Source organism: Chiloscyllium plagiosum, unplaced genomic scaffold, assembly GCF_037043375.1.
Source record: "Chiloscyllium plagiosum isolate Xiang-an unplaced genomic scaffold, Cpla_swu_hap1 HiC_scaffold_14, whole genome shotgun sequence".
Lineage (NCBI taxonomy): Eukaryota > Metazoa > Chordata > Chondrichthyes > Orectolobiformes > Hemiscylliidae > Chiloscyllium > Chiloscyllium plagiosum.
Genome location: NW_028270152.1, coordinates 1,814,775 through 1,840,441, shown reverse-complemented (window position 1 = coordinate 1,840,441; position 25,667 = coordinate 1,814,775). Strand labels below are relative to the sequence as shown.

The following is a 25,667-nucleotide window of genomic DNA, read 5'->3' as shown; positions in this document are numbered from 1 at the left end:
AATGATCCTAAGTTCATCCAACTCCAGCTCCAGTTCCCTAACATGGTCTTGGAGGAGCTGGAGATGGGTGCACTTCCTGCAAGTGTAATCAGCAGGGACGTCCATGGCATCCCTCACCTCAAACATGTTGCAAGAGGAACATTGCACTGCCTTCACTGCCATCCCTCTAAAAGTAACCTTTTTTAAAAAAAAAAAACTGGGTGTAAAGAATAAAACAAGCAAAATGCAGCACTTAGCTACTTACCACAACGGGTCTTATTATTAGGTTAGAGGAGGAGGGCGGGTGGGAGGCACTACCTCTGTAGTGCCTCGGGTTCTTCTCCTGCGCGCTTTTATAGGGAAAAAACCTACCCGGCTGCCCCTCTGGTCTTCGTCACTTCCCCCTGCTGCTCCGGCTCTTTCTGTGAAGAGAGAAAAAAAAAACACCGCTGCCCTCTACCGCTACCAGCATCCCCCACAATGATAGTATTGCTGAAACAGCCTCAGTACTCAATACGAACAACTGCCAATATCCGAGCAATATCCTACAACTCCTCTACTTCATCCTCGACCACAATGTTTTCACCTTTTGACAACCAGTTCTTTATCCAGACACACTGAACAGCCATGAAGACCAAATTTGCGCTCCAATATATCGTCAGTTTTATGCACAAGTTCGAACAAGACTTCTTTGCTGCACAGAACCTCCAACCAACAATATAAGCCAGAGATATTGATATTTTCTTCCTCTGGACCCATGGTGAGGAGTCACTGAAAAAAATATGCAGTGATATCAAGTTTCATTCCACCATTAGACTTACCATGGACCACTCTTTAGTATCTGTCTTATTCTTGGACACTTGCATCTCCAAGGATAGGCACCTCAGTATGTCACTCCACCGCAAACCCACAGATAACCTTATGATGCTACACTTCTCCAGCTTCCACCTGAAACCTATCAAAACAACTATCTCCCACGGACAAGCCCAACGCATACACACGATCTGTTTGGATGAGGAGGCGCATAACTGACCCCTAAAGATGCTCCAGGATACCCTCATTAGAACTGGGTACAATGCTCAACTCATCGATCACCAGTTCCGACATGCCACAGCGAGAAACCGAAATGACCCCCTTAGGAGACTGACATGATGCAAGTGATAGGATACCCTTTTGTTGTCCAGTAGTTCCCAGGAGCGGAAAAACTACGCCATGTTCTTCACAGTCTGTAATATATTATCGACAAGGATCAGCACCTTGCCAAGACCTTCCCTATGCCTCCACTTTCACCTTTTTAAACTGACCATTGTTTGCAGCAAACTGCCCAGCCTTCAGAACAAGATCAACCACAACACTGTACAACCCTGTCATGGCAACCACTGCATGACGTGTCAGTGTTAACATGGATACGGCCATTATACGTGAGGGCACTACCCACATGTATGCAGCAGATACTCGTGTGACTCTGCTAAAGTTGTCTATCTCATGCTTCAGGCAAAGATGCCCTGAGGCATGGTACACTAGCAAGACTGGGCAGATGGTACAGCAATGGATGAATAGACACCACACAACAATTTCCAGACAGAGCTGATGTCTCCCAGTCTGGGAGCACTTCAGTGGTCTGGAATATTCTGTCTCGGATCTTCGGGTGACCATCCTCCCAGGTGAACTTCGGGATATGCAACAACACAAAGTGGGTGAGCAGAGGCAGATAGCCAAATTTAATACCCATGAGAATGACCTCAACTGAGACCTTGGGTTCATATCACCTTACAGGTGACCCCACTACACTATACACTCTCTCTTACAAACTCACTCACACATGCAGACCCCCTCTCATACACACGTGCTGTCTCTCATACACACGCGTGCGTGCACACATCCCACACTCACCCACACAACCCCTCTCTCAGGCTTATACCCTATCACACTCTAGTGCGTGCAGACATGTAGGTCTATGCTGTGAATTTATATTTGCAGAATTATGTTTGGAGATCCATTCAATTTTGCTCAAAAAATGCACAATCTGCAGGCAGTCAATCAATGTACTAATTTATAAATTCTACTTTAGAAATGGAACCAGTCTGACTCAAGATTGGGATACAGACTGACTCTAACCTCACATCTTTTAATGCATTGTCTGAGCTGAGATGTCACTTTTTTTTTAATAAAACCTTATGTTATCTCAAGAATGTGACTTGAAAGAAGTTCTGGGATTTACATAATGAACTGAAACCTGCAACCGGTTCTAAAAGATGAAAGATTAACAGCAATCTAGGTTTGTTCAATATATTATTTCAGTTGCATGACACTAATCCTTTGCTATAAATTCTGTGTCTTAGGTTCCTGCTCCCCAACCACCTGATGAAGGAGCAGCACTCTGAAAGCTAGTCCTTTCAAATAACCCTGTTGGACTATAACCTGGTGCTGTGTGCTTTTTAAATTTGTCCACCCCAGTCCATCACCAGCATTTCCACATCATTGGTTTGATGACCGTACAACTGCATGTTTGTGACAATTCCTGATGAAGGGCTTTTGCCCGAAACGTCGATTTTACTGCTCCTCGGATGCTGCCTGAACTGCTGTGCTTTTCCAGCGCCACTCTAATCTAGACTGCATGTTTGTGGCCATAACCCTGCCCTGGGCAAGTTTGATGGGAACTGTGGAGAAAGAGCTTTACTCTACCTAACCCTCTGCTTTACCTGTCGTGGGGATAGTGTAGAGAAAGCTTTACTTTCTCTTTATAAGAGTAGACAGAGTTCAAATTCTATTTTAAAGAGTCGAGCAACATTTGCTTTCTACTTTTTTACAAAAAGTAGAGGGAGCTTTACGCTGTATCGAACCCCATGCTGTCTCTGTCCTGGGCGTGTTTTATGGGGGACAGTGTAGAGAGAGCTTTACTCTGTATCTAACCCTGTGCTGTTCCTGTATATGTTGACACTAGCACAAGGTTTTTGGAATGTGTGGAATTTGGGGCAGTGATTTTTTTGCTCATTGCTGGGCCTGGTTAATCCCGAGGTGCCGGATGATTGGAGGTGAATAGAAAGGTGCTGAAAGAAAGATTTGATCAGAGATGGGAAACCAGTCATTGTATTTACAATCAGCCACACCTCCTCCTCCCCCTAACCCACCCCCACACCTTGTTGCTGTGGTAACAACTGCCTTCAGATGAAGGTAATAGGTTGTAAAACCTGAATGACTGGCTTCCTGACTCCCTGTTGATTTAACTATTAAATGCCCAACGTTGCCTTGTGTAAAATGGCTCCCTCCAGGCACACTGGGTTAAGCTGATTAGGAGAGTGTTGGCAATGGGACTTTTCTGAAAATCTGATTGTCGTGGAGAGGCATTGAGGGGCTCTGTGCACAACTTTCTCAAGTGGCAGAGCTGGTTAATGATCAGGAACAAGTCATTTGAGCTCAACCTTAAGGTGAGCATGTAGGTGTGCACAAACATAGAGACTGTGTAGTGTAACAAACCAGCACATACGTTACATTTAAGATCCACCATCAAGATCTGCAGCCTGGCTTTTCTAATTGGAATAATCTAAAAGCTGTAATGCATCTTTTCCTTCCTGTCTGGACCACACCTGACCCACAACCCTATTCACTAGGGAAAGGTTAATGGCATTAGTGAACCATTGGATTTTATTATTAGGCAATTTCATGACCCAAGTTATGGACCAACATCCATTTCCAATGCACCTTCCCCCTTGTGACTCCCTTGTCTGTCAAGAATCTGTCTAACTCAGCCTATCAGATGTTCAATGACCCTGCGCCTGCTGCTGTCTGGTAGAGAGTTCCACAAACTAACAATCTAATAAGGGGAAAAACATCTTACCTCTGCCTTAATGTTTAAATTGTTTATGGTTCAAATCTCTCTCACAAGGGAAGCAATCCTTTCAGTATGTCCCCTGCCCCTCCCAAAACCCCAAATCCTTTTGGATCATCTTATTTCAACATGTTTTCCTTTTCTAAATTCCCATGGCATAGCTAGTTTGACCTTTCCTCATGAAGTAAGCCTCTTCATCAAAAGGGTCATCAGTGAGTGTTCTCTGAACTGATTATGAGATCACATTATTTTCCATAGCACACCTATGGTGTGGAAACAGCCCACTTGGCCCAACAGGTCCACAATGACCCTTCAAAGAATATCCTACACAGACCCATACCACTGTCCTATCACCCTGTATTTCCCAAGGCGAATGTATTTAACCTACACATCCCTGCACACTATGGGGCAATTTAGCATGGCCAATCCACCTAACTTGCACATCTTTGGACTGCGGGAGGAAACCAGAGCACCCTGAGGATACCCACGCAGACACTGGGAGAACGTGTAAACTACACACAGACAATCATCCGAGGCTGAAATCAAGCCTGGGTCCCTGACGCTATGAAACAGCAGTGCTAACCACTGAGCCACCGTTGTAGAATCATAGAGATGTACAGCACAGAAACTGACTCTAAGGTCCTACTCTTCCACGCCAACCAGATATCCCAAACTGACCTCGTCATATTTGCCAGCATTTAGTCTACATCCCTCCAAACCCTTCCTATTCATCTACCTTTTAAATGTTGTAATTGTATCAGCCTTCTCCTCTTCTGGCAGCTTTTTCCATACGTGCACCCCATCCGAGTGAAAATGTTACCCCTCAGAGGCCTTTTAAATCTTTCCCCTCTCACCTTAAACCTATGCCCTCTAGTTTTGGACCCCCCCTTACCCTGAGGGAAGTGAAATGAAGAGACTACCTCTTTAGACTGTAGTCAGATATACATCCATGAACACCATGTACACCTGCAGCAAAATTCCTACTTCTATTCTGTTCCTCTCTGCCTGATTGCATTAAGATATTTTTTGTTTTAAGTAGCATGCTGTAATAAAAGATTTTAGCATTTCTCTTTGGTAGATTATTGAGCTATCTGTCCTGTATTATATATTTATCCTTTCTTGACTAGAGAACTCATTCAGGATTTTCCATTTTTGTAGACCTTTCCAGGATGTAGGGAATTATGGTAAATTAAAACCAATATACCCATTGCTCGTCAGAGCCTGAGCTGTTGTTTGTGTTGACAGATTGTCATCAGTCTGTGAGGGAGGAGGATGGGGCAGTGACACTGAACCGGCGCCGAGGAGCAATCAAACAGGCAAAAATCCACTACATCAAGAACCATGAGTTCACTGCCACCTTCTTCCGGCAGCCTACCTTCTGCTCGGTGTGTCGGGATTTTGTCTGGTAAGGATGATGGGACAGAGCCACTCCAACTGTAATTCAGCTCATGAGGTTGATGGAGATCAGCAAGGCTTATTACCGGAGGCTGGGTGGAGTGACTGGGATATGGGGGCAAAGGGGTTTGGTGACTATGGGGAACAGGGTCTGGGAAAGACCTGGGTCAAGGGAATATGTGGTCACCCTGAGTGGTCAATGTGCAACTGTTCTGTTCCCCTGTGGTGCAGTGTTTTCAGATTCCATTCTGCAGATCCAGTTTCTGGGCCCAAGCCTCTGAATTGAGAATGAGTGTCACAATCATGGCCTTTGGATTCTCTGCTTTACTGACTCTGTATCTGTAATGTGGCTACTTGGACCATTCAATTGGTTCCTGGGTGCACACTCCTGGGGGCTGTTACCCACTGCACCCTAGCTGAATCATGGGCTAGGGTTTTATATTTGTTTTGTGGTGAATATTGTCTTGGTATTGCTGCAGTTTGCTCAGTATTGACTCTCCTCCACAGGGGCCTGAACAAACAGGGCTACCAGTGTCGCCGTGAGTATCGCACCCCCCCCAACATTGACTAACTGGCAGATCTTGTTGTATACACTCTCATTTGGTCTCTAATCCCCTTTCTCACTTCCTTGCAGAATGTAATGCTGCAATCCACAAGAAATGTATCGATAAAATCATTGGTCGTTGTACAGGCACTGCCACCAACAGCAGGGACACTGTGGTAAGTTTAGTAGAACTCCAAGCCCTGCACGAAGCTGCCTTCCTCTGTCTTCTCATTGGCTGTCCTTTTGTCATCCTACAGCCTTATTTACTGTCCATCCCTAAATGTCCACAAGAGAGTAATGACAGAAGGCAATTTATTATCAGCCACACTTTGGGGTGGTGGGGGGAGAACAGGAGGATCTGAAGTTCCATCTCACTCTGACCCGGTAAAAAAGGTCAATCTCCTTCCCGGAGGCTTTTCATAAACTAGAGGTTTTCATGAGAATTCACCATGATAATGTCTGTGTTTCTGTGATATTATCCATCTGAAGATGAGTGCTGTCATTCTAACACTCTGTTCTTTAGTTCCAGAAGGAGCGTTTCAACATTGATGTTCCACACCGGTTTAAAGTGAATAACTACATGAGCCCGACATTCTGTGATCACTGTGGGAGCTTGTTATGGGGGCTGGTCAAACAAGGACTCAAATGTGAAGGTGAGTCTCTCACCTGCCCCCAGAGCTCAGCCGATGTCATCTCGGGGTGTCCGTTCTAACAGCTGCTCTTTCTCTTCTGGTTACAGAATGTCTGATGAATGTGCACCACAAATGTCAATCCAAAGTCGCCAATCTTTGTGGGATCAACCAGAAACTCATGGCTGAGGCACTGAACCAGATTAGCCTGGTAAGTAAAACCCAGTTGCTGGGATCTGAGTGTGTGGTTTTGGTTAGCTGTGAATTTAAAAAAAAAAATTTTAAGCAAAACTTAGATTTTCTATCCATACTAATTGCAGCAACAGAAATTATAGTATGAACAATCTCAAAGGACTGTGGGGGGAGATGCAAGCCTCAAGACATGTGACAGACTGTTTGTTTATTTGTTTGTGGATTAGTGGTGCTGGAAGAGCACAGCAGTTCAGGCAGCATCCAAGGAGCTTTATTTGTTTGAGCTATTTAAATGTTTAGTTGGAAAGAGACATCCGTGATGCCTTCACCCAGCTTGCCTGTGACAACTCTTTGCAAAGAGTTATTGAAATTTATCCCACTCCTCTTGCTTTTCCTACAGTCCTTCAAATTTGAAGCCTCATTGAACCTGCTGTCTCTAGCCTTCCAAGCAGTGTTCCAGACCATAACTCGCTATGTAATTATAGAATCGCAAAATGGTGACCATGCTGGCTGAGGCCATTCAGCCCATTGTCTGTCTGTTCTGGCTCTCTGAAGGAGTGATTGACCTAGTGTTATTCCACACTGCCTTCTCCCTGTAACTCCAGGATTAGCAATAAATACTAACCGAGACAGTGGTGTCCACGTCCTGTGAACAAATACAATAAAAATGTACTTTATTAACCAGGTCTCAAATCTATTTTAAAATCTAATGCACATTTCCACCCACATTTTTCTGCTCCCCCTCTAAAATTGTCTCCTAAATTTAGTGTTGTTCTTTCATGCTCTCTTTTGACCAAAGTGAATAACTTCACAATTCTCTGCATACCCCACTCCGGCCTATCACCCTCACCTTGACCTCCCTCCACCTATCGCAATTCCAACGCTCCTCCCCCAAGTCCCTCCTCCCTACCTTTTATCTTAGCCTGCTGGACACACTTGCCTCATTCCTGAAGAAGGGCTTATGCCCGAAATGTCGATTTCTCATGTTCCTTGGATGCTGCCTGACCTGCTGTGCTTTTCCAGCAACACATTTTCAGCTCCTATTAAATTTAATCTGCCATGTGTCTGCCCATTCCCCATACCTGGTACACTTAGGAAATTCTACACCATTCTCATTGTGGTCCAGTGATTTCAAATGTTGTACAGTTGTTATATGTTGAGCCTATACACCAAGGACAAGGTCATATATATTAAGAAAAGGTAAGGGTCCTGAAGGAACTGCCCTACAAACCTCTTCCCACCTGATCACTGATCATGCCTTTATTTCCTCTTACTCAGCAACTTTCATAACTTTGCTCATAAGCCTGTTGTGCAGCACTTATCCAATGTCTTTTGGAATTAAATATATTGTCCTGAACTGCAATACCATCATAAACATAAATCATAAAATGTTTTCTGTTTTTAAAAAATTCTCCTCAAAAATAATTCTGGGAAATTTACTTCTTACAATTTGTCTCTAAGAAATCCATGTTGGTTTTTCTTAATTTGCACCTGCCCTCATAAATGTTTGTCCCAAATTCCTTTTTCTAGAAACCTTCTGTGGTTAACCATTGAGTTTAAACTGTCCTCTGGTAGCTGTGTTTAACCTTATTGTATTTAATTAAGGATGCCAGTTCTCTGGCAGAATTGTTGTATCTCAAGAATTTGGAAAGTTAAAGTCAGGGCCTCCACATTTTCCATACTCTCTCCTTCTTCTAGACAAAATTCTCTTCTTTTCATCATCACTGTTTAAAAATCAGGGTTCATTCATTTGAACTGTGAATGAGGTAATTTCTTTTTGTCTGAGGGTTGAGTGTCTTTGGAACTCTCTTCCTGAATAGTGTTGGAAGCAGAGACTTAGAATATTTTTAAAACAGTTGAATAGATTCTTGTTAAGCAAGGGAGGGGCAGGTTTGTGGATTTGATTTACACTCTGATCCCCCCCGATCTTATTAAACGGCAGAGCAGGCATAAGGGGCTGAATGGCCCCAGTCCGTTCCTTGTCCTTTATAACCATCTCTAGTCTCCTACCAGATTTCTAAATCCATATCCCTCTGGGTTTCCTAATTCCCTGCTACTGAAAACACTTTCTTTTTATTTAATTGATTAAAACTCCCTGTTCAACATTCCTTTTCGCTTTCACTGGAGGACAATATTAGCTTTTCCAGTAGTGTCTCACGTTTGGTTGAGTGTAATACTATTCAAAATTCTAAAATAGTTTTCATTCTTCTCTCAGAAATCATCTACTCGGAGATCTGATAGTGGTCTGCCCGACAATTCAAATATTGGAATTTATCAGCCTTTCAACAACACTGGTGGAGTTGGAACCCCAAACATGGACAGCACAGGTACCTGTGTGGACACCATTACCTTCGAATGCAAGTTAGAGTGTGAGTCAGGAGCTGGAGCTGTGACTTTGGGATACTCATTGGTGCAGCTGAAAAGTGTGGTTCGTGACTGACTCCTGTTGGATTTGGGGGGAATTGTAGCAGCCATGAGTTCTCTATCCTGTTGCTGATTTAGCCAGAATGGGAAATATTTTCGAAGATTTTCAAAAGGGTGGACTGTGTTTGTTTGAGTGTATGCAAGGATGAAGTTACTCAGATAATTAGTTTGACAACTCAGTGGCAGTAGTGGGTGATCGAGTTGGAAATTAACTCATCTAGCAGGTATTGTGTTGATGAGGGGACAGGAGCAGATGATAGATCCAGGAGGAACTCCAATGATCAGCAAGGGGTTTAGAGGAGGATGGTGTGGTCAAGAGATTTTGCTTATTCATTCATTTGCGGGATCTTGGCATCACTGGTTAGACTGGCATTTACTAATCTCAAAGGTGTAGGGACTCCCACAATGCTAATAGGGAAGGAATTCCAAAATTTTCACCTAGGGACACTGAAAGATCAGCAATATTCTTCCAAAAAAAGAGATGGTGAGTGGCTTTGAGGGGAATTTGCAGAAAGTGGGCAGCACGGTGGCACAGTAGTTAGCACTACTGCCTCACAGCGTCAGAAACCTGGGCTCAATTCCCGCCTCAGGCGACTGACTGTGGGAGTTTGCACATTCTCCCCGTGTCTGCGTCGGTTTCCTCCCACAGTCCAAAAATGTGCAGGTTAGGTGAATTGGCCATGTTAAATGTTGGCTGTTGCAGGTCCCAGGGTTTAAATGTTTTAGTAGGGTCAGAGGTGGGGGTAAAAGAGGGGGAGGTGTGGCATTGCTTGTCAAAGATAGTATTACAGCTGTGGAAAGGACGATGGATGAAGACTCGCCATCTGAGGTAATTTGGGCTGAGGTTAGGAATAGGAAAGGTGAGCTCGCCCTGTTAGGAATTTTTTACAGGCCTCCTAATAGTCCTAGAAATGTAGAAGAAAGGATTGCGAGGATGATTCAAGAGAAGAGTGAAAGTAATAGGGTGGTTGTTATGGGGGACTTTAACTTTCCTGATATTGATTGGGAAAGCTATAGCTCTAGTTCGTTAGATGGGTCGGTGTTTGTCCAATGTGTGCAGGATGGTTTCCTGACACAATATGTAGATAGGCCAACAAGAGGTGAGGCCATACTGGATTTGGTTCTGGGTAACGAACCAGGCCAGGTGTTAGAATTAGAGGTAGGTGAGCACTTTGGGGACAGTGACCACAATTCGGTGACTTTTACTCTAGTGATGGAGAGGGATAAGTGTGCACTGCAGGGCAAGAGTTATAGCTGGGGGCAGGGAAATTATGATGCGGTGAGGCATGACTTAGGATGTGTGGCTTGGAAAAGTAAGCTTCAAGGCAAGGGCATAATTGATATGTGGAGCTTGTTCAAGGAGCAACTATTGAGTGTCCTTGATAAGTATGTACCCGTCAGGCAGGGAGGAAAGGGTCGTGTGAGGGAGCCGTGGTTTAATAAGGAATTGGAATCCCTTGTTAAATGGAAGAGGGCGGCCTATGTCAAGATGAGGCGTGAAGGTTCAATTGGGGCGATTGAGAGTTATAAGGTAGCCAGGAAGGACATGAAGAGAGCTAAGAGCAGCAAGGAGGGGACATGAAAGGTCCTTAGTTGGTAGGATTAGGGAAAACCCTAAGGCTTTCTATAGGTATGTCAGGAATAAAAGAATGACTAGGGTAGGAATAGGTCCAGTCAAGGATAGTAGTGGGAAGTTGCGTGTGGAGGCTGAAGAGATTGGGGAGACACTGAATGAATAATTTTCGTCAGTATTCACTCAGGAACAGGACATTGTTGTCAATGTGAATACTGAGTCACAATTAAGTAGAATGGATGGCTTTGAGGTATGTAGAGAAGAGGTGTTGGAAATTCTGGAAAGGGTGAAAATAGATAAGTCCCCTGGGCCTGATGGCATTTATCCTAGGATTCTCTGGGAAGCAAGGGAGGGGATTGCAGAGCCATTGGCCTTGATCTTTATGTCCTCGTTGTCTACAGGAGTAGTGCCAGAAGATTGGAGGCTAGCAAATGTGGTTCCCTTGTTCAAGAAGGGGAGTAGGAATAACCCTAGTAACTATAGGCCGGTGAGTCTCACTTCTGTTGTGGGCAAAGTCTTAGAGAGAATTGTAAGGGATAGGATTTATGAACATCTGGATAGGAATAATGTGATCAAGGATAGTCAGCATGGTTTTGTGAAGGGCAGGTCGTGCCTCACAAACCTTATTGAATTCTTTGAGAAGGTGACTAAGGAGGTGGACGAGGGGAAAGCGGTAGATGTGGTGTATATGGATTTTAGTAAGGCGTTTGATAAGGTTCCCCATGGTAGGCTACTTCAAAAAATACGGAGGTATGGCATTGAGGGTGAGTTGGAGGTTTGGATTAGAAGTTGGCTGGCTGGAAGAAGACAGGGTAGTAGTTGATGGCAAAGGTTCATCTTGGAGTGCCGTCACTAGCGGTGTTCCGCAAGGATCTGTTTTGGGATCATTGCTGTTTGTCATTTTTATAAATGACCTGGAGGAGGGGTTAGAAGGTTGGGTGAGCAAGTTTGCGGATGATACGAAAGTCGGAGGAGTTGTAGACAGTGAGGAAGGATGTGGCAGGTTACAGCGGGATATAGATAAGCTGCAGAACTGGGCAGAAAGGTGGCAAATGGAGGTCAATGTAGCTAAGTGTGAGGTGATTCACTTTGGTAAGAGTAACAAAAAGATGGGGTACTGGGCTAACGGTCGGATACTTGGTAGTGTGGATGAGCAGAGGGATCTTGGTGTCCATGTACACAAATCTTTGAAAGTTGCCACCCAGGTAAATAGTGCGGTGAAGAAGGCATATGGCGTACTGGCTTTTATTGGTAGAGGAATTGAGTTCCGGAGTACTGAGGTCATGTTGCAGTTGTATAAGACTCTGGTGTGGCCGCATCTGGAGTATTGTGTGCAGTTTTGGTCGCCATACTATAGGAAGGATGTGGAGGCACTGGAACGGGTGCAGAGGAGGTTTGCCAGGATATTGCCTGGTATGGTAGAAAGATCGAATGAGGAAAGGCTGAGGCACTTGGGGTTGTTTTCATTGGAGAAAAGAAGGTTTAGGGGTGACTTGATAGAGGTGTACAAGATGATTAGGGGTTTAGATAGGGTCGACAGTGCGAATCTTTTTCCACGAATGGAGTCAGCTATTATAAGGGGGCATAGCTTTAAATTAAGGGGTGGTAGGTATAGGACAGATGTTAGGGGTAGGTTCTTTACTCAGCGAGTCGTGAGTTCATGGAATGCCCTGCCAGTAGCAGTGGTGGACTCTCCTTCATTATGGGCAGTTAAAATGGCATTGGATAGGCATATGGAGGATAGTGGGCTAGTGTAGGTTAGGTGGGCTTGGATCGGCGCAACATCGAGGGCCGAAGGGCCTGTACTGCGCTGTATTCTTCTATGTTCTATGTAAATTGCCTGTAGTGTTAGCGGCAGGGGTAAATGTAGGGGAATGGGTCTGAGTGGGTTGCACTTCGGCGGGTGTGGACTTGTTGGGCCGAAGGGCCTGTTTCCACACTGTAAGTAATCTAATCTAATCTAAAGTGGTGTTCCCATGCATCTTCTGCCCATGTCCTTCCGGACAGAAGTGGTCATAGGTTTGGAAGATGCTGTCTAAGAATCTCTGGTGAATTTCTGCGGCCCATCTTGTAGATAGTACATACTGCTGCTACTGAGCTTAGGTAAAGGAGGGAGTGGATGTGGTGCCAATCAAGCAGGCTGCTTTGATTTTGATGGTGTCAAGCTTCTTGAATGTTGTTGGCACTGTGCCTATCCAGGCAGTTGGGGAGTATTCCATCACACATCTGACTTGTGTTTTGTCAATGATGGACATTGCCCCCTGATTCCCGTTGGCTGCAGTTTTTGCTAGAGCTCCTGATATCACACACCGGCTCAGCTCATTTGTCCATGCATGGCTGAAGGCTGTAATGAGGTCAGGAGTGGAGTATTCTGGTGGAACTTCAACTGAGTGAGAGTGAGCAGCTTGTTGCTATGTAAATGCTACTTGTTACACCATTGTCAGTCTTTCTGCTCAAGATGGTGGTCATCCAAGGTAGGATGAGGAGTAGTAATTAGCCTGATTTTTTTTTTTAAAAACTGATTCATGGGATGCAGGTGTCACTATGAAGGTCCCTAATTGCTCTTGAAACTGACTTGGCCTTTCAGAGAGCTGTTAAGAGTGAGCTATATCCTGAGGTTAGGAGTTAAATGTAGGTCAGAGCACGTAAGGATGTTAGTTTCCTCCCCTGAAGTTTTAATAGCAGGATACCTTGTTTTATTACATTGATACTATTATATTGGCTTCCAGTTTCATCAGTTTCTGTGCTGGGATGTGTCTTCATGTTCCCAGAGCTCCAGCCTGAATCCATGGTATCCGCACTATACCACCATTTTTTCAACAACTTGTCCTGCTTTTTATACAGGGATGTAGCTGGACATTTATTCATGTTGTCAGGTAGATGCCAGTGTTGTAGCTACATCAGGCAGAGCCAGGCCTTTGGAGAAAGTTGGACAATGGCCCAATCAAAAACCGTTTGGATGTGATTAGCTACACTTACCAAGGTGGAACCTGTCAGTACAGGCATGGTGGGCTGAACGGCCACTTTCTGCGCTTACCAGTCCTGAGAGTGTAACAGAAACTGGATATTGGAGAGATGGCAGTTGGAGAGGATTGTGAGATGGAGTGATTTGCATAAAAACCATAGAAGTAAGTTGTCCAATGAGTGTTACAGTTTGTCTACCTGTTGGAAGCAAGGTGTGATGTGATGAGTTTTTAAGAATTATTACTTAATGTGATATGTGTGTCCCTGGCATGATCAGCATCTGGTCATACAGCATACAAACAGGCCCTTTAGGCCCACTGTGTGTATGCTGACCAATAAACACCAAACTACATTAATGCCATTTACCTGCACTTGGTCCATAGTCTACTATGCCCAGCATTTTAAATGTTTCAAGAGTACCTGCCTGCACCACCCTATCAGGCAACATGTTTCATATTTCTACCCCCATGTGGATGAAATATTCTTTCTCAGGTTTCCTTAAAACCACTTCCTCCGATATAAATTTACGCCCTCTGGTCTTAGATATGTCGGCTATGGGGAAAGAGATTCACACAATCCACCCCTCATAATTTTGGGGTCTGTCCTTAATTGATTGAACGGAGGCCTTTACAGTGGATTGAGAGTCTGAATTGATGAAGTCCATCTTGCTAACTGCAGAAATAATGGGTGTAGACTTGCTGCCTGAGCTGTACCTGCTCGGCTTAGTAATGTGTTCAAAGTCACTCCATACAAAGGGGAGTGTTGGGGGAAGGGAAGTGGAGATTGGGGGTTGGCATTTCTATCCGAAATCACATTCTGCCCGATGGCACTGCCCTTGACAGTAATTTGGCCTGTTTAACTGTGCATTCATGAGTAGTAGCAGGATATATGGAGAAGTCCGAGGAAGTCACTGACGCTCATGTGGGGAATCAGTGCAGATGTGATGTGGCTCCCTGGGCTATCATAATCCTGTAATTCCCAATCTGTGATTCAGGAGGCCTAAGACACCCACATGCATCCATTTATTGATCTTACTTGATTGCTAATGTGCATCATGCGAGCTATGAAACGCCCAGTTTGTTGAACTTGCCTTAACCCAGCACTTACAGCCTGACCCTTTTCCCATCAACAGACAGTCACCAATATGGGAAGTTGTGGGAAGACAGTTCTCCGAAACCACCGCAGCGAGGACCCAGTCTTCGTCCCAATTCCATGAGGAAACTGACCATTGAGAACTTCACTCTCCACAAAGTGCTGGGAAAAGGAAGCTTCGGGAAAGTGAGTCTGATGCCAGCAGCTTGAATCCTGGTTTATACCTGTCTTTGGGAGAAGATTGGTACCTCTCACATGAGGGTGGATCTTTCTCCTTATTCTCTGCTTGCAGTCTTTGGAATGGGGTTCAGTTTAATTTCCAACATCTCCGTTATGTCTCTGGGGAAAACCAGTGGTGACACTGAAGTCTCTCTGGAACTCCCCGATGTCCAGCTGTGCCTCAGGAGTAGAGACAAGGTTAACTGAGCACAACTTTATGTTGAACCTCAACTGTCCAGTTTGTTGGCCTCAGTGCCACAGCATGTAGTTAGGAGTCCATCATCACCTGTCCTCTCGCAAGGAGGCTGCTGCTCCTGACGGATTCCATCAAATTGCCCAATTCTCAAAGTTCTTAAGCATTTTTTTTGTTTGTGGGATATGCTGGGCCAAGCCAGTGACACCCATTTATTGCCTGTCTCTCACTGCCCCTTAAGAAGGTGGTAATGAGCTGTCTTCTTGAACTGTTGCAGTTCATGTGCTATGGTTGGACCCACAATGCTGTTAGGGAGGGAATTCCAGGATTTTGACCCAGCGACAGTGAAGGTACGGCAATATATTTCCAAGTCAGGATGATGAGTGGCTTGGAGGGGACCTTGCAGTGGGTGGTGTTCCCATGTATCTGCTGCCCTTGTCCTTCTGGATGGAAGTGGACCTGGGTTTGCTGTGAACATTTGATTGCTCTGAATTGGAAATTTAAAAAAATTTGGATATTTCAAAACATCAAAGATAAAAGCTCAAGAAAATGTTGATCAAAATTGAAATATCAACTTGTACCAAAGTGCAAAGTGAATGGTTTGATAGATTATGTGCAAGGTATGTTTGGTAATTCCTGTGTTCACTGTAGATTAGTATATCTTTACCAGGTGCTTGTTTTGTTGACAGGTGTTACTCGCAGAGTTGAAGGGAAAGGGTGAGTTCTTTGCTGTGAAAGCACTGAAGAAGGACGTAGTCCTAATGGATGACGATGTGGAATGCACGATGGTGGAGAAACGGGTTCTGGCTCTGGCCTGGGACAACCCATTCCTCACCCACCTGTACTCAACCTTTCAGACCAAGGTAACAAATAATCACAACCTGAGAGAAATCCATTACCAAAACCTTGCTATCAGGCTCACTGCAGAGAGGGAATCGATAGATTGTTGTCACTGTATCACAAGAATATTTAAAGAGAAAAGATCTGGGAAATAAGTTTGTGGAACTGAATGGCTCCATCCTGTGGTGATGGTCAATAATTGTACAGTAAACTGGACAACTCTAGAGTCATAGAGCACGGAAATAGACCCTACAGCTCAACTTGTCGATGCTGACCATGTTTCCTAAACTAGACTAGGCCTATTTGCCTGCATTTGGTTCATATCACTCCGGATTCCTCAACCGTTCCAGAAACTTCCATCGGCCTCCGAAACCAGTCGGGCGCCATTACACACGCGGCCGCTACAGCGCCCGCGGCAATAGCCGCAGACGCCGCCGACGATGACGTCACTTCCGCCCCCACCGACCTCGCAACCTTCATGATCGCGGCCCAAACAACCGCCTCCGGGATCGCCGCACAGACAACCTGCTCTGCGATCGTCATGAAGACAATCACCAACAGATTGGCGACCTCCGCGGCTACGGGGAAGAACTCTGTCTCCGTGGTCGCCGCAGCTACATCCGCCCCCAGTGACGTCAGCAACCTACATTTGGACCACATCGCCGCATGTGTCTCCGCCCCCCCGGCCGCGTTCCGTCACCACGCCTAACTCCACCCCCCGGCCGAGTTCCGTCACCGCGCCTAACCCCGCCCCCACGCCGCGTTCCGTCACCACGCCTAACTCCACCCCCCGGCCGGTCTCCATCACCATGTCCAACTCCGCCCCCACGCCGACCTCTGTCCCCGCCCCCAGGCCTAACCCCGCCCCCACATCCAGCTCCAGTCCCACACCAGGTCCTAGCTCCCCGCCCTGCCGTGTGTTCACCATCCCTCCAGACTTGCCCCTCTCTGAGGATGAAAGATCAGTCCTCAGCAGAGGTCTCACCTTCGTTCCCACACGTTCTCGGGTCAATGAATTCAATACACGGAGTGACATCGAACAATTCTTCCGCCGCCTTCGCCTCCGCGCCGCCTTCTTCAATCAAGACTCTTGCCCACCCTCTGACGACCCCTTCTCCCACCTCCAACACACCCCATCCACCTGGACACCCCGTGCTGGCCTCCTACCTGCCCTCGACCTCTTCATAGCAAACTGCCGCTGCGATATTAACCGCTACCTGAACTCCCACACCCCTCTCACCTACTCCAACCTCTCACCCTCGGAACGCGCAGCCCTCCACTCCCTCCGTTCCAACCCCAACCTCACCATCAAACCAGCTGACAAGGGAGGCGCAGTAGTAGTTTGGCGCACTGACCTTTACACCGCTGAGGCCAAACGCCAGCTCACAGATACCTCCTCCTACCGTCCCCTTGACCATGACCCCACCCCCCACCACCAAACCATCATCTCCCAGACCATCCATAACCTCATCACCTCAGGGGACCTCCCATCCACCGCCTCCAACCTCATAGTCCCACAACCCCGCACCTCCCGCTTCTACCTCCTGCCCAAAATCCACAAACTTGACTGCCCCGGATGACCCATCGTCTCAGCCTGCTCCTGCCCAACCGAACTCATCTCGGCATACCTCGACACGGTCCTGTCCCCATTAGTCCAAGAACTCCCCACCTACGTTCGTGACACCACCCACGCCCTCCACCTCCTCCAGGATTTCCGCTTCCCCGGTCCCCAACGCCTCATCTTCACCATGGACATCCAGTCCCTGTACATCTCCATCCCCCATCACGAAGGACTCAAAGCACTCCGCTTCTTCCTTTCCCGCCGTACCACCCAGTACCCTTCCACCGACACCCTCCTTCGACTGACCGAACTGGTCCTCACCCTGAACAACTTTTCTTTCCAATCCTCTCACTTTCTCCAAACAAAAGGAGTAGCCATGGGCACCCGCATGGGCCCCAGCTATGCCTGCCTCTTCGTAGGGTATGTGGAACAATCCATCTTCCGCAACTACACTGGCCCCACCCCCCATCTTTTCCTTCGCTACATTGATGACTGTATCGGCGCTACCTCGTGCTCCCACGAGGAGGTTGAACAGTTCATCCACTACACTAACACCTTCCACCCCGACCTCAAATTCACCTGGACAGTCTCGGACTCCTCCCTCCCCTTCCTAGACCTTTCTGTTTCTATCTCAGGCGACCGAATCAACACGGACATCTACTACAAACCAACCGACTCCCACAGCTACCTGGACTACACCTCCTCCCATCCTGCCCCCTGTAAAAACGCCATCCCATTCTCCCAATTCCTTCGTCTCTGCCGCATCTGCTCCCAGGAGGACCAGTTCAAAATACGTACAACACAGATGGCCTCCTTCTTCAAGGACCGCAATTTCCCCCCCGACGTGGTCGACGGTGCCCTCCACCGCATCTCCTCCACTTCCCGCTCCTCCGCCCTTGAGCCCCGCCCCTCCAACCGCCACCAGGACAGAACCCCACTGGTCCTCACCTACCACCCCACCAATCTCCATGTACAGCGCATCATCCGCCGTCACTTCCGCCACCTCCAAACAGACCCCACCACCAAGGATATATTTCCCTCCCCTCCCCTATCAGCTTTCCGTAAAGACCACTCCCTCCGTGACTCCCTCGTCAGATCCACACCCCCCACCGACCCAACCTCCACTCCCGGCACCTTCCCTTGCAACCGCAGGAGGTGCAACACTTGCGCCCACATCTCCCCCCTCACTTCTCTCCAAGGCCCCAAAGGAAACTTCCATATCCGCCACAGATTCACCTGCACCTCCACCCACATCATCTACTGCATCCGCTGCAGCCGGTGTGGCCTCCTCTATATTGGGGAGACAGGCCGCCTACTTGCGGAGCGATTCAGAGAGCACCTCTGGGCCACCCGGACGAACCAACCCAACCATCCTGTAGCACAGCATTTCAACTCCCCCTCCCACTCCACCGAGGATATGCAGGTCATTGGACTCATCCACCGCCAAACCACAACAACGCGACGGTCGGAGGAGGAGCGTCTTATCTTCCGACTGGGAACCCTCCAACCACAGGGGATGAACTTGGACTTCACCAGTTTCTTCATCCCCCCTCCCCCCACCTTGTCTCAGCCGAATCCCTCCAGCCCGGCACCGCCTTCCTGACCTGCAGTCGTCGTCTTGACCTCTCCGCCTCCATCCTACTCCGACCTATCACCCTCACCTTGACCTCTTTCCACCTATCACATTTCCAACGCCCCTCCTCCAAGTCCCTCCTCCCTACCTTTTATCTTCTCCTGCTGAACACTCTCTGCTCATTCCTGAAGAAGGGCCTGTGCCCGAAACGTCGAATCTCCTGTACCCTGGATGCTGCCTGACCTGCTGTGCTGTTCCAGCAATAAAGTTTCAACTTTGATCTCCAGCATCTGCAGACCTCACTTTCTCCTCATATCACTCTAAACCTTTCCTATCCATGTACCTGCCTAAATGCCTTTCAAAGGTTGCAATTATGTTTGTCTTGACCACTTGCTTGACCTATGTTGTCTCATTGCACGTACACATCATCCTCTGTGTGAAAATGTTACACAATAGACAATAGGTGCAGGAGTAGGCCATTCTGCCCTTTGAGCCTGCACCACCATTCAATATGATCATGGCTGATCATCGTTAATCAGTATTCTGTTTCTGCCTTATCCCCAAAAGCCCTTGATTCCACAATCCTTGAGAGCTCTATCCAACTCTTTCTTAAATGAATCCAGAGACTGGGCCTCCACTGTCCTCTGGGGCAGAGCATTCCACACAGCCACCATTCTCTGGGTGAAGAAGTTTCTCCTCATCTCTGTCCTAAATGGTCTACCCCGTATTTTTAAGCTGTGTCCTCTGGTTCAGTACTCACCCATCAGCGGAAACATGTTTCCTGCCTTCAGAGTGTCCAATCCTTTAATAATCTTATATGTCTCAATCAGATCCCCTCTCAGTCTTCTAAACTCAAGGGTATACAAGCCCAGTCACTCTAGTCTTTCAGTGTAAGGTAATCCCGCCATTCCAGGAATTGACCTCGTGAACCACGCTGCACTCCTTCAATAGCCAGAATGTCTTTCCTCCAATTTGGAGACCAGAACTGCGCACAGTACTCCAGGTGTGGTCTCACCAGGGCCCTGTACAGCTGCAGAAAAACATCTTTGCTTCTATACTCAATCCCTCTTGTTATGAAGGCCAGCATGCTATTAGCCTTCTTCACTACCTGCTGTACCTGCATGCTTACCTTCATTGACTGGTGTACAAGAACACCCAGATCTCTGTACTGCCCCTTTACCTAAATTGATTCCATTGAGGTAGTGGTCTGCCTTCCTGTTCTTGCCACCAAAGTGGATAACCATACATTTATCCACATTAAACTGCATTTGTCATGCATCTGACCACTCACCTAACTTGTCCAGGTCACCCTGTAATCTCCTAACATCCTCATCACATTTCACCCTGCCACCCAGCTTTGTATCATCAGCAAATTTGCTAATGTTATTACTAATACCATCTTCTATATCATTAACATATATTGTAAAATGCTGCGGTCCCAGCACTGATCCCTGCGGTACCCCACTGGTCACTGCCTGCCATTCTGAAATGGAGCTGTTTATCACTACTTTGTTTCCTGTCAGCCAACCAACTTTCAATCCAAGTTAGTACTTTGCCCCCAATACCATGCGCCCTAATTTTGCTCACTAACCTCTTTTGTGGGACTTTATCAAAAGCTTTCTGAAAGTCCAGGTACACTACATCTACTGGATCTCCCTCGTCCATCTTCAGAGTTACATCCTCAAAAAATTCCAGAAGATTAGTCAAGCATGATTTCCCCTTCATAAATCCATGCTGACTCTGACCTATCCTGTTACTACTATCCAGATGTGTCGTAATTTCATCCTTTATAATAGACTCCAGCATCTTTCCCACCACTGAAGTCAGACTAACTGGTCTATAATTTCCTGCTTTCTCTCTCCCACCTTTCTTAAAAAGTGATACAACATTAGCCACCCTCCTCCAATCCGCAGGAACTGATCCTGAATCTATCGAACTCTGGAAAATAATCACCAATGCATCCACGATTTCTCGAGCCACCTCTTTCAGTACCCTGGGATGTAGACCATCAGGCCCCGGGGACTTATCAACCTTCAGACCTAAGAGTCTCTCCAACACCAATTCCTGGCAAATATAAATGCCCCTCAGGTCACTTTTAAATCTTTTCCCCCCCTCACATTTAAACCTATGCCCTCTGGTTTGAACTCCCTACTCTGGAGAAAAGACCTTTGCTAGTCATCTTACCTATGCCCCTCATGATTTTATAAACTTCTATAGTGTCACCCTTCAGCCTTTTTGCACCCTTTCCACTTTCATAACATCCTTTCTATAGCAGGACGACCAAAATTGTACGTAGTACCCCAAATGTGGCCTCACCAATATCTTGTGCAGCTGTAACATGATGTCCCAACTCTGTACTGAAAGATCTCAGCAGTGAAGCCAAGTGTGCCAAATGCTGCCTTCACCACCCTATCTACTTGTAAAGCCACTTTCAAGGAACGATGTACTGGTCTGTCTTTTCGATAACAATCTCCAGGGCCCTACTACTATATATGCAAGTCCTGCCCTGGTTTCCCTTACTAAAATGCAATCTCTCTCATTTATCTGAATTGAACTCCCTCTGCAATTCCTCAGTCCCCTTGACCTAATCGGTCAAGATTGGTTTGTAATCTTCGATAACTTTCACTGTCCACTATACCACCAATTTAGGTGTCATTTGCAAACTTATTAACCAGGCTTCCTATATTCTCATCCAAATTGTTTATATAAATGACAAACAATAATGGACCCAGCGCCAATCCTTATGGCACACAGCTGGCAAACCAAAGCATCCACATCCTTTTGGTAATGTGGCGACTAGAACTGTACACAGTATTCTAAATGCGGCCAAACCAAAGTCCTGTACACTTTTAACATGACTTGTCAGCTCTTATACTCAATACCCCATTTGATGAAGGAAAGCATATCATATGTCGTCTTGGCCACTCTATCCACCTGTGCAGCCACCTTCATGGTAAAATGGACCTGCACTCCCAGATCTCTCTGCTCATCAATTTTTCCCAAGGCTCTTCTATTTATAGTGTAGTACGCTCTCGAATTAGACTTTCCAAAATGCATCTCCTCACACTTGCATGGATTGAACTCCATCTGCCACTTCTCTGCCCAACTCTGCAGTCTGTCTATATTCTCCTGTATCCTTTTGACAGACCCCTATGCTTTCTGCTACTCCACCAATCTGTGTCCTCTGCAAACTTGCTGATCATACCAATAGTGCCCTCTTCCAGATCATTTTTGTATATCACAAACAACAGTGGCCCCAGCACTGACCCCTGTGGAATAGCATTGGTCACCTTTCTCAATTTCGAGAAACTCCCTTCAACTACTACTCTCTGTCTCTTGTTGCTCAACCAGTTCTTTATCCACTTAGCTAGAACCCCCTGCACACCATGTGACTTCACCTTAGAACATAGAAAAATACAGCGCAGTACAGGCCCTTTGGCCCTCGATGTTGCGCCGATCCAAGCCCACCTAACCTACACTAGCCCAGTATCCTCCATATGCCTATCCAATGCCCGTTTAAATGCCCATAAAGAGGGAGAGTCCACCACTGCTACTGGCAGGGCATTCCATGAACTCACGACTCGCTGAGTAAAGAATCTACCCCTAACATCTGTCCTATACCTACCACCCCTTAATTTAAAGCTATGCCCCCTCGTACTAGCTGACTCCATACGTGGAAAAAGGTTCTCACGGTCAATCCTATCTAAACCCCTAATCATCTTGTAATCACCTTCTCCATTAGTTTACCATGGGGCACCTTATCAAATGCCTTACTAAAGTCCATGGATGTGACATCTACAGCCCTTCCTTCATTTATCAACTTGGTCACTTCCTCCAAGAACTCTTAAGTTTGTAAGGCACGATCTCCCCCGCACAAAACCTATGTTGCCTCTCTCTGATAAGCCCATTCTTTTCTAAATATAAATAGATCCTATCCCTCAGTACATTCTCCAGCAACTTTCCCACCACAGATGTCGGACTCACTGGTCTGGAATGTCCCAACTACCTGTTTTGAACATGGAGGGGGGCAACATTAGCAACTCTTCAGTCCTCTGGTACTTCACCTGTGTTTAAGAACGCTACAAAGATAACTGTCAGGGCCCCAGCTATTTCCTTTCTCGGCTCCCTCAGTAACCTGGGATAAATCCCGTCTTCTAGTGGTTATCTAAAAAAAATCCCTGACATTCCAAAATCAATAAGTAACAATTTGTTTATCTAACAGTGAACAAATTACCTAAACTATTAAAAACTGAATAAATCCCTTCTAGCTAATAACTATTCCCAAGTAAAACTAGATTCTAGTGGTAAGCTGTTCCTATAAATAAAACTCCCACTTATATACAAAAAAAAACCCAGAATTTAGTCTGTCAAAATTACAGCCAGCACTTCCAGAATGTGTTGTACCTTCTCCATCATTGGTATTGTTGTTATTTAAATGATGCTTTCTTGAATATATAGATGACTGTGCAAGCCAGCAACTCTTGAGAGCTGAGGGCCATTAGTTCTGTGAGATAGCAGCTAACTCTGGGGTATTTGTCCAATTGCCCCCTTTTTATATCATTGATGATATATCAATATTTCTCACAATAGGGTTGGCCCGATGCTGTCAAAACCATCAGATTTAATTTTAATAGGTTTTTGGGTATCTAAAGTGCTTGATTCAAATTGATTGGCTAAATTCAAAAGCCTGTTGTCTTGGTAAAAACTGCTGCTTGGCCTGCTAACTATACATCTATTCGATACAAATATTTCTGTTCGGGTGCTCTGTGTACTTGCAAACTCAAGCTGCGGCTCTCAGGCATCCGTTCTAATTTCTAGGCACAGAAAAAGTGCCATCTTTTAGCGGGACCACGCAATGCTTTATTCCCCTAGCATTTTATAAACCCCAAATTCAAACTTCCTGCCTCCCAATGTACAATTACCCAAATTTGCAACAGTAGGGTAGCAGGTGGAAATTCAGGCTATCCCTGATGGGCTAAATGGCTTCTGGCTCGGGAATTGATGCTGGTGTTAGTGGGTGGTTCTGGTAGGTTTGGAGACTGAGTTGGGATTCATGGGACTGTTGAACAGATTTATTCTGATGATTGGGTTGATGATGGATTGTAGATTGTGAGAAAATTGAATTGCACTCTGTGAATTCAAAATCTGAAAATTGATGGTTTACTTTCATGGACAGGAGCATCTATTCTTTGTCATGGAATATTTGAATGGTGGTGACCTGATGTTCCACATTCAGGAAAAAGGACGTTTCGATCTGTACCGAGCGATGTAAGTCAATCCTCCATCTAACCTCGGTGGTAGTCGCGGTTTTCGAGTATTGAGCTAAACTATCCCACCCCACTCCTCTCCTCGTCTCTAACTTGTTCACTCTGAGTTTTAAAACCACGCCCATCCTGAAGCAGTTTTGAGAGGAGCAGTTTACCCTCCTGTTCTGCCCAATATTGACCCCCTCAATTAAACACAACACAGAATTCTGATCAGTAACACATGGGAGCTTACTGCGTGTGAATTGTCTGCCATGTTTCCTACATGACAGTAGTTATTGTAAAATGCATCAGGCTCTCTTGGAAAGGTGAAAGCTGCTGTAGGAAAGAATTCCCCTCTACAGTTCAGCTTCCTTTAATCAGTTTGTCTGGAGCTAGATGTCTGCAGCTGTTGCAGCTGAGGTTTTTAAAATGTCCCATTGCCGTGAGATTAGTGAAGACTCCCAGATTGATGTTACCGTTCTGATACGATGATTTCAAATACTGTGCTGTGTTCTTGGATGTGAAATGTCAAAGTGCCAGACTCTCAACAGAAATTCCCTAGAATGTATGTTATGGAAAACTCGCCTTCACTGCCCATCTCTGGTTTCCCAAGAAGAATGAGGTGCTTGTAAGAGATGGAGGTGCTATCAAAGTAACTTGAGTTACTGTCCTCCATCTTGAGAATTGAATGCACCAGGGTGAGGCATGGCTAGAGTATCCAGTACCTATTGGCCAGTCGTCTTCCTGAGTTTGCACTCCAGTCAATCTTTATTTGTCAGTTTTTATTTGAAGTCAGCTCTGTTTGACCTCTCTGAAAGTTTGTATTATGTGTTGTTTGGGAACTTGGGCTCTCGAAGAAAATGAGATTTTGGTGTTTCACTCTTTGAAGATGGCAATTTTATTTTTAAAGAATCAAAACAGAAAAGGACTAGACAATTTACATGGTGAGTGTTTATGACCCAGTAGAAGACATAGATGGAGAGGCCAAGAAGGTGAAATATCTGGTAGCTTCAAGATAACTAATGTTTCCTTTTGAGTTAAGTGAAAAAAGTCAGAGTTAACCTGTGTCTTATGGAAGACACACCAAATAAGAAATTAAGAAATAAAGATAGGACTAATACTTCACTGTGGTTCAATGTCTGTTAAGAATATTGCTGGGAAAAAGTTGAGACTTTTGCCGTTTATGGTAAGATCTTTTAAAATTCTGAGGTTTTTTTCCCCTCTTTTATGTAATAAACTTGCGTTCTTTTGTTGAAAGTATGTTGGCAACCTTTTGTGAATATGTTCAGTTACTGATCTCCATGGTAATCAAATCACAAACCGTAAAACTTAGGATCACCATTCTAGGCTTCCCTAAGATCAGTCTTTGTCTGGTATGATTACTAATTGGGATTGCAATACTTCAAAAGCTTTT

The 25,667-nt window shown here is 45.7% G+C and overlaps 1 protein-coding gene across 1 annotated transcript in view; it reads left to right on the top strand.

Annotated features, from left to right (window-relative positions):
- LOC122561369 (protein kinase C delta type-like) overlaps window positions 1-25,667 on the top strand; it is a 112,788-nt gene that overhangs the window by 68,499 nt on the left and 18,622 nt on the right. Inside the window, exons 5-13 of the mRNA XM_043713126.2 lie at window positions 5,054-5,213; window positions 5,711-5,742; window positions 5,838-5,923; window positions 6,271-6,400; window positions 6,487-6,587; window positions 8,784-8,895; window positions 14,662-14,807; window positions 15,723-15,896; window positions 24,184-24,275. Coding sequence (XP_043569061.1) covers window positions 5,054-5,213; window positions 5,711-5,742; window positions 5,838-5,923; window positions 6,271-6,400; window positions 6,487-6,587; window positions 8,784-8,895; window positions 14,662-14,807; window positions 15,723-15,896; window positions 24,184-24,275 — 1,033 coding nt within the window. The remainder of the gene's footprint in view (window positions 1-5,053; window positions 5,214-5,710; window positions 5,743-5,837; window positions 5,924-6,270; window positions 6,401-6,486; window positions 6,588-8,783; window positions 8,896-14,661; window positions 14,808-15,722; window positions 15,897-24,183; window positions 24,276-25,667) is intronic.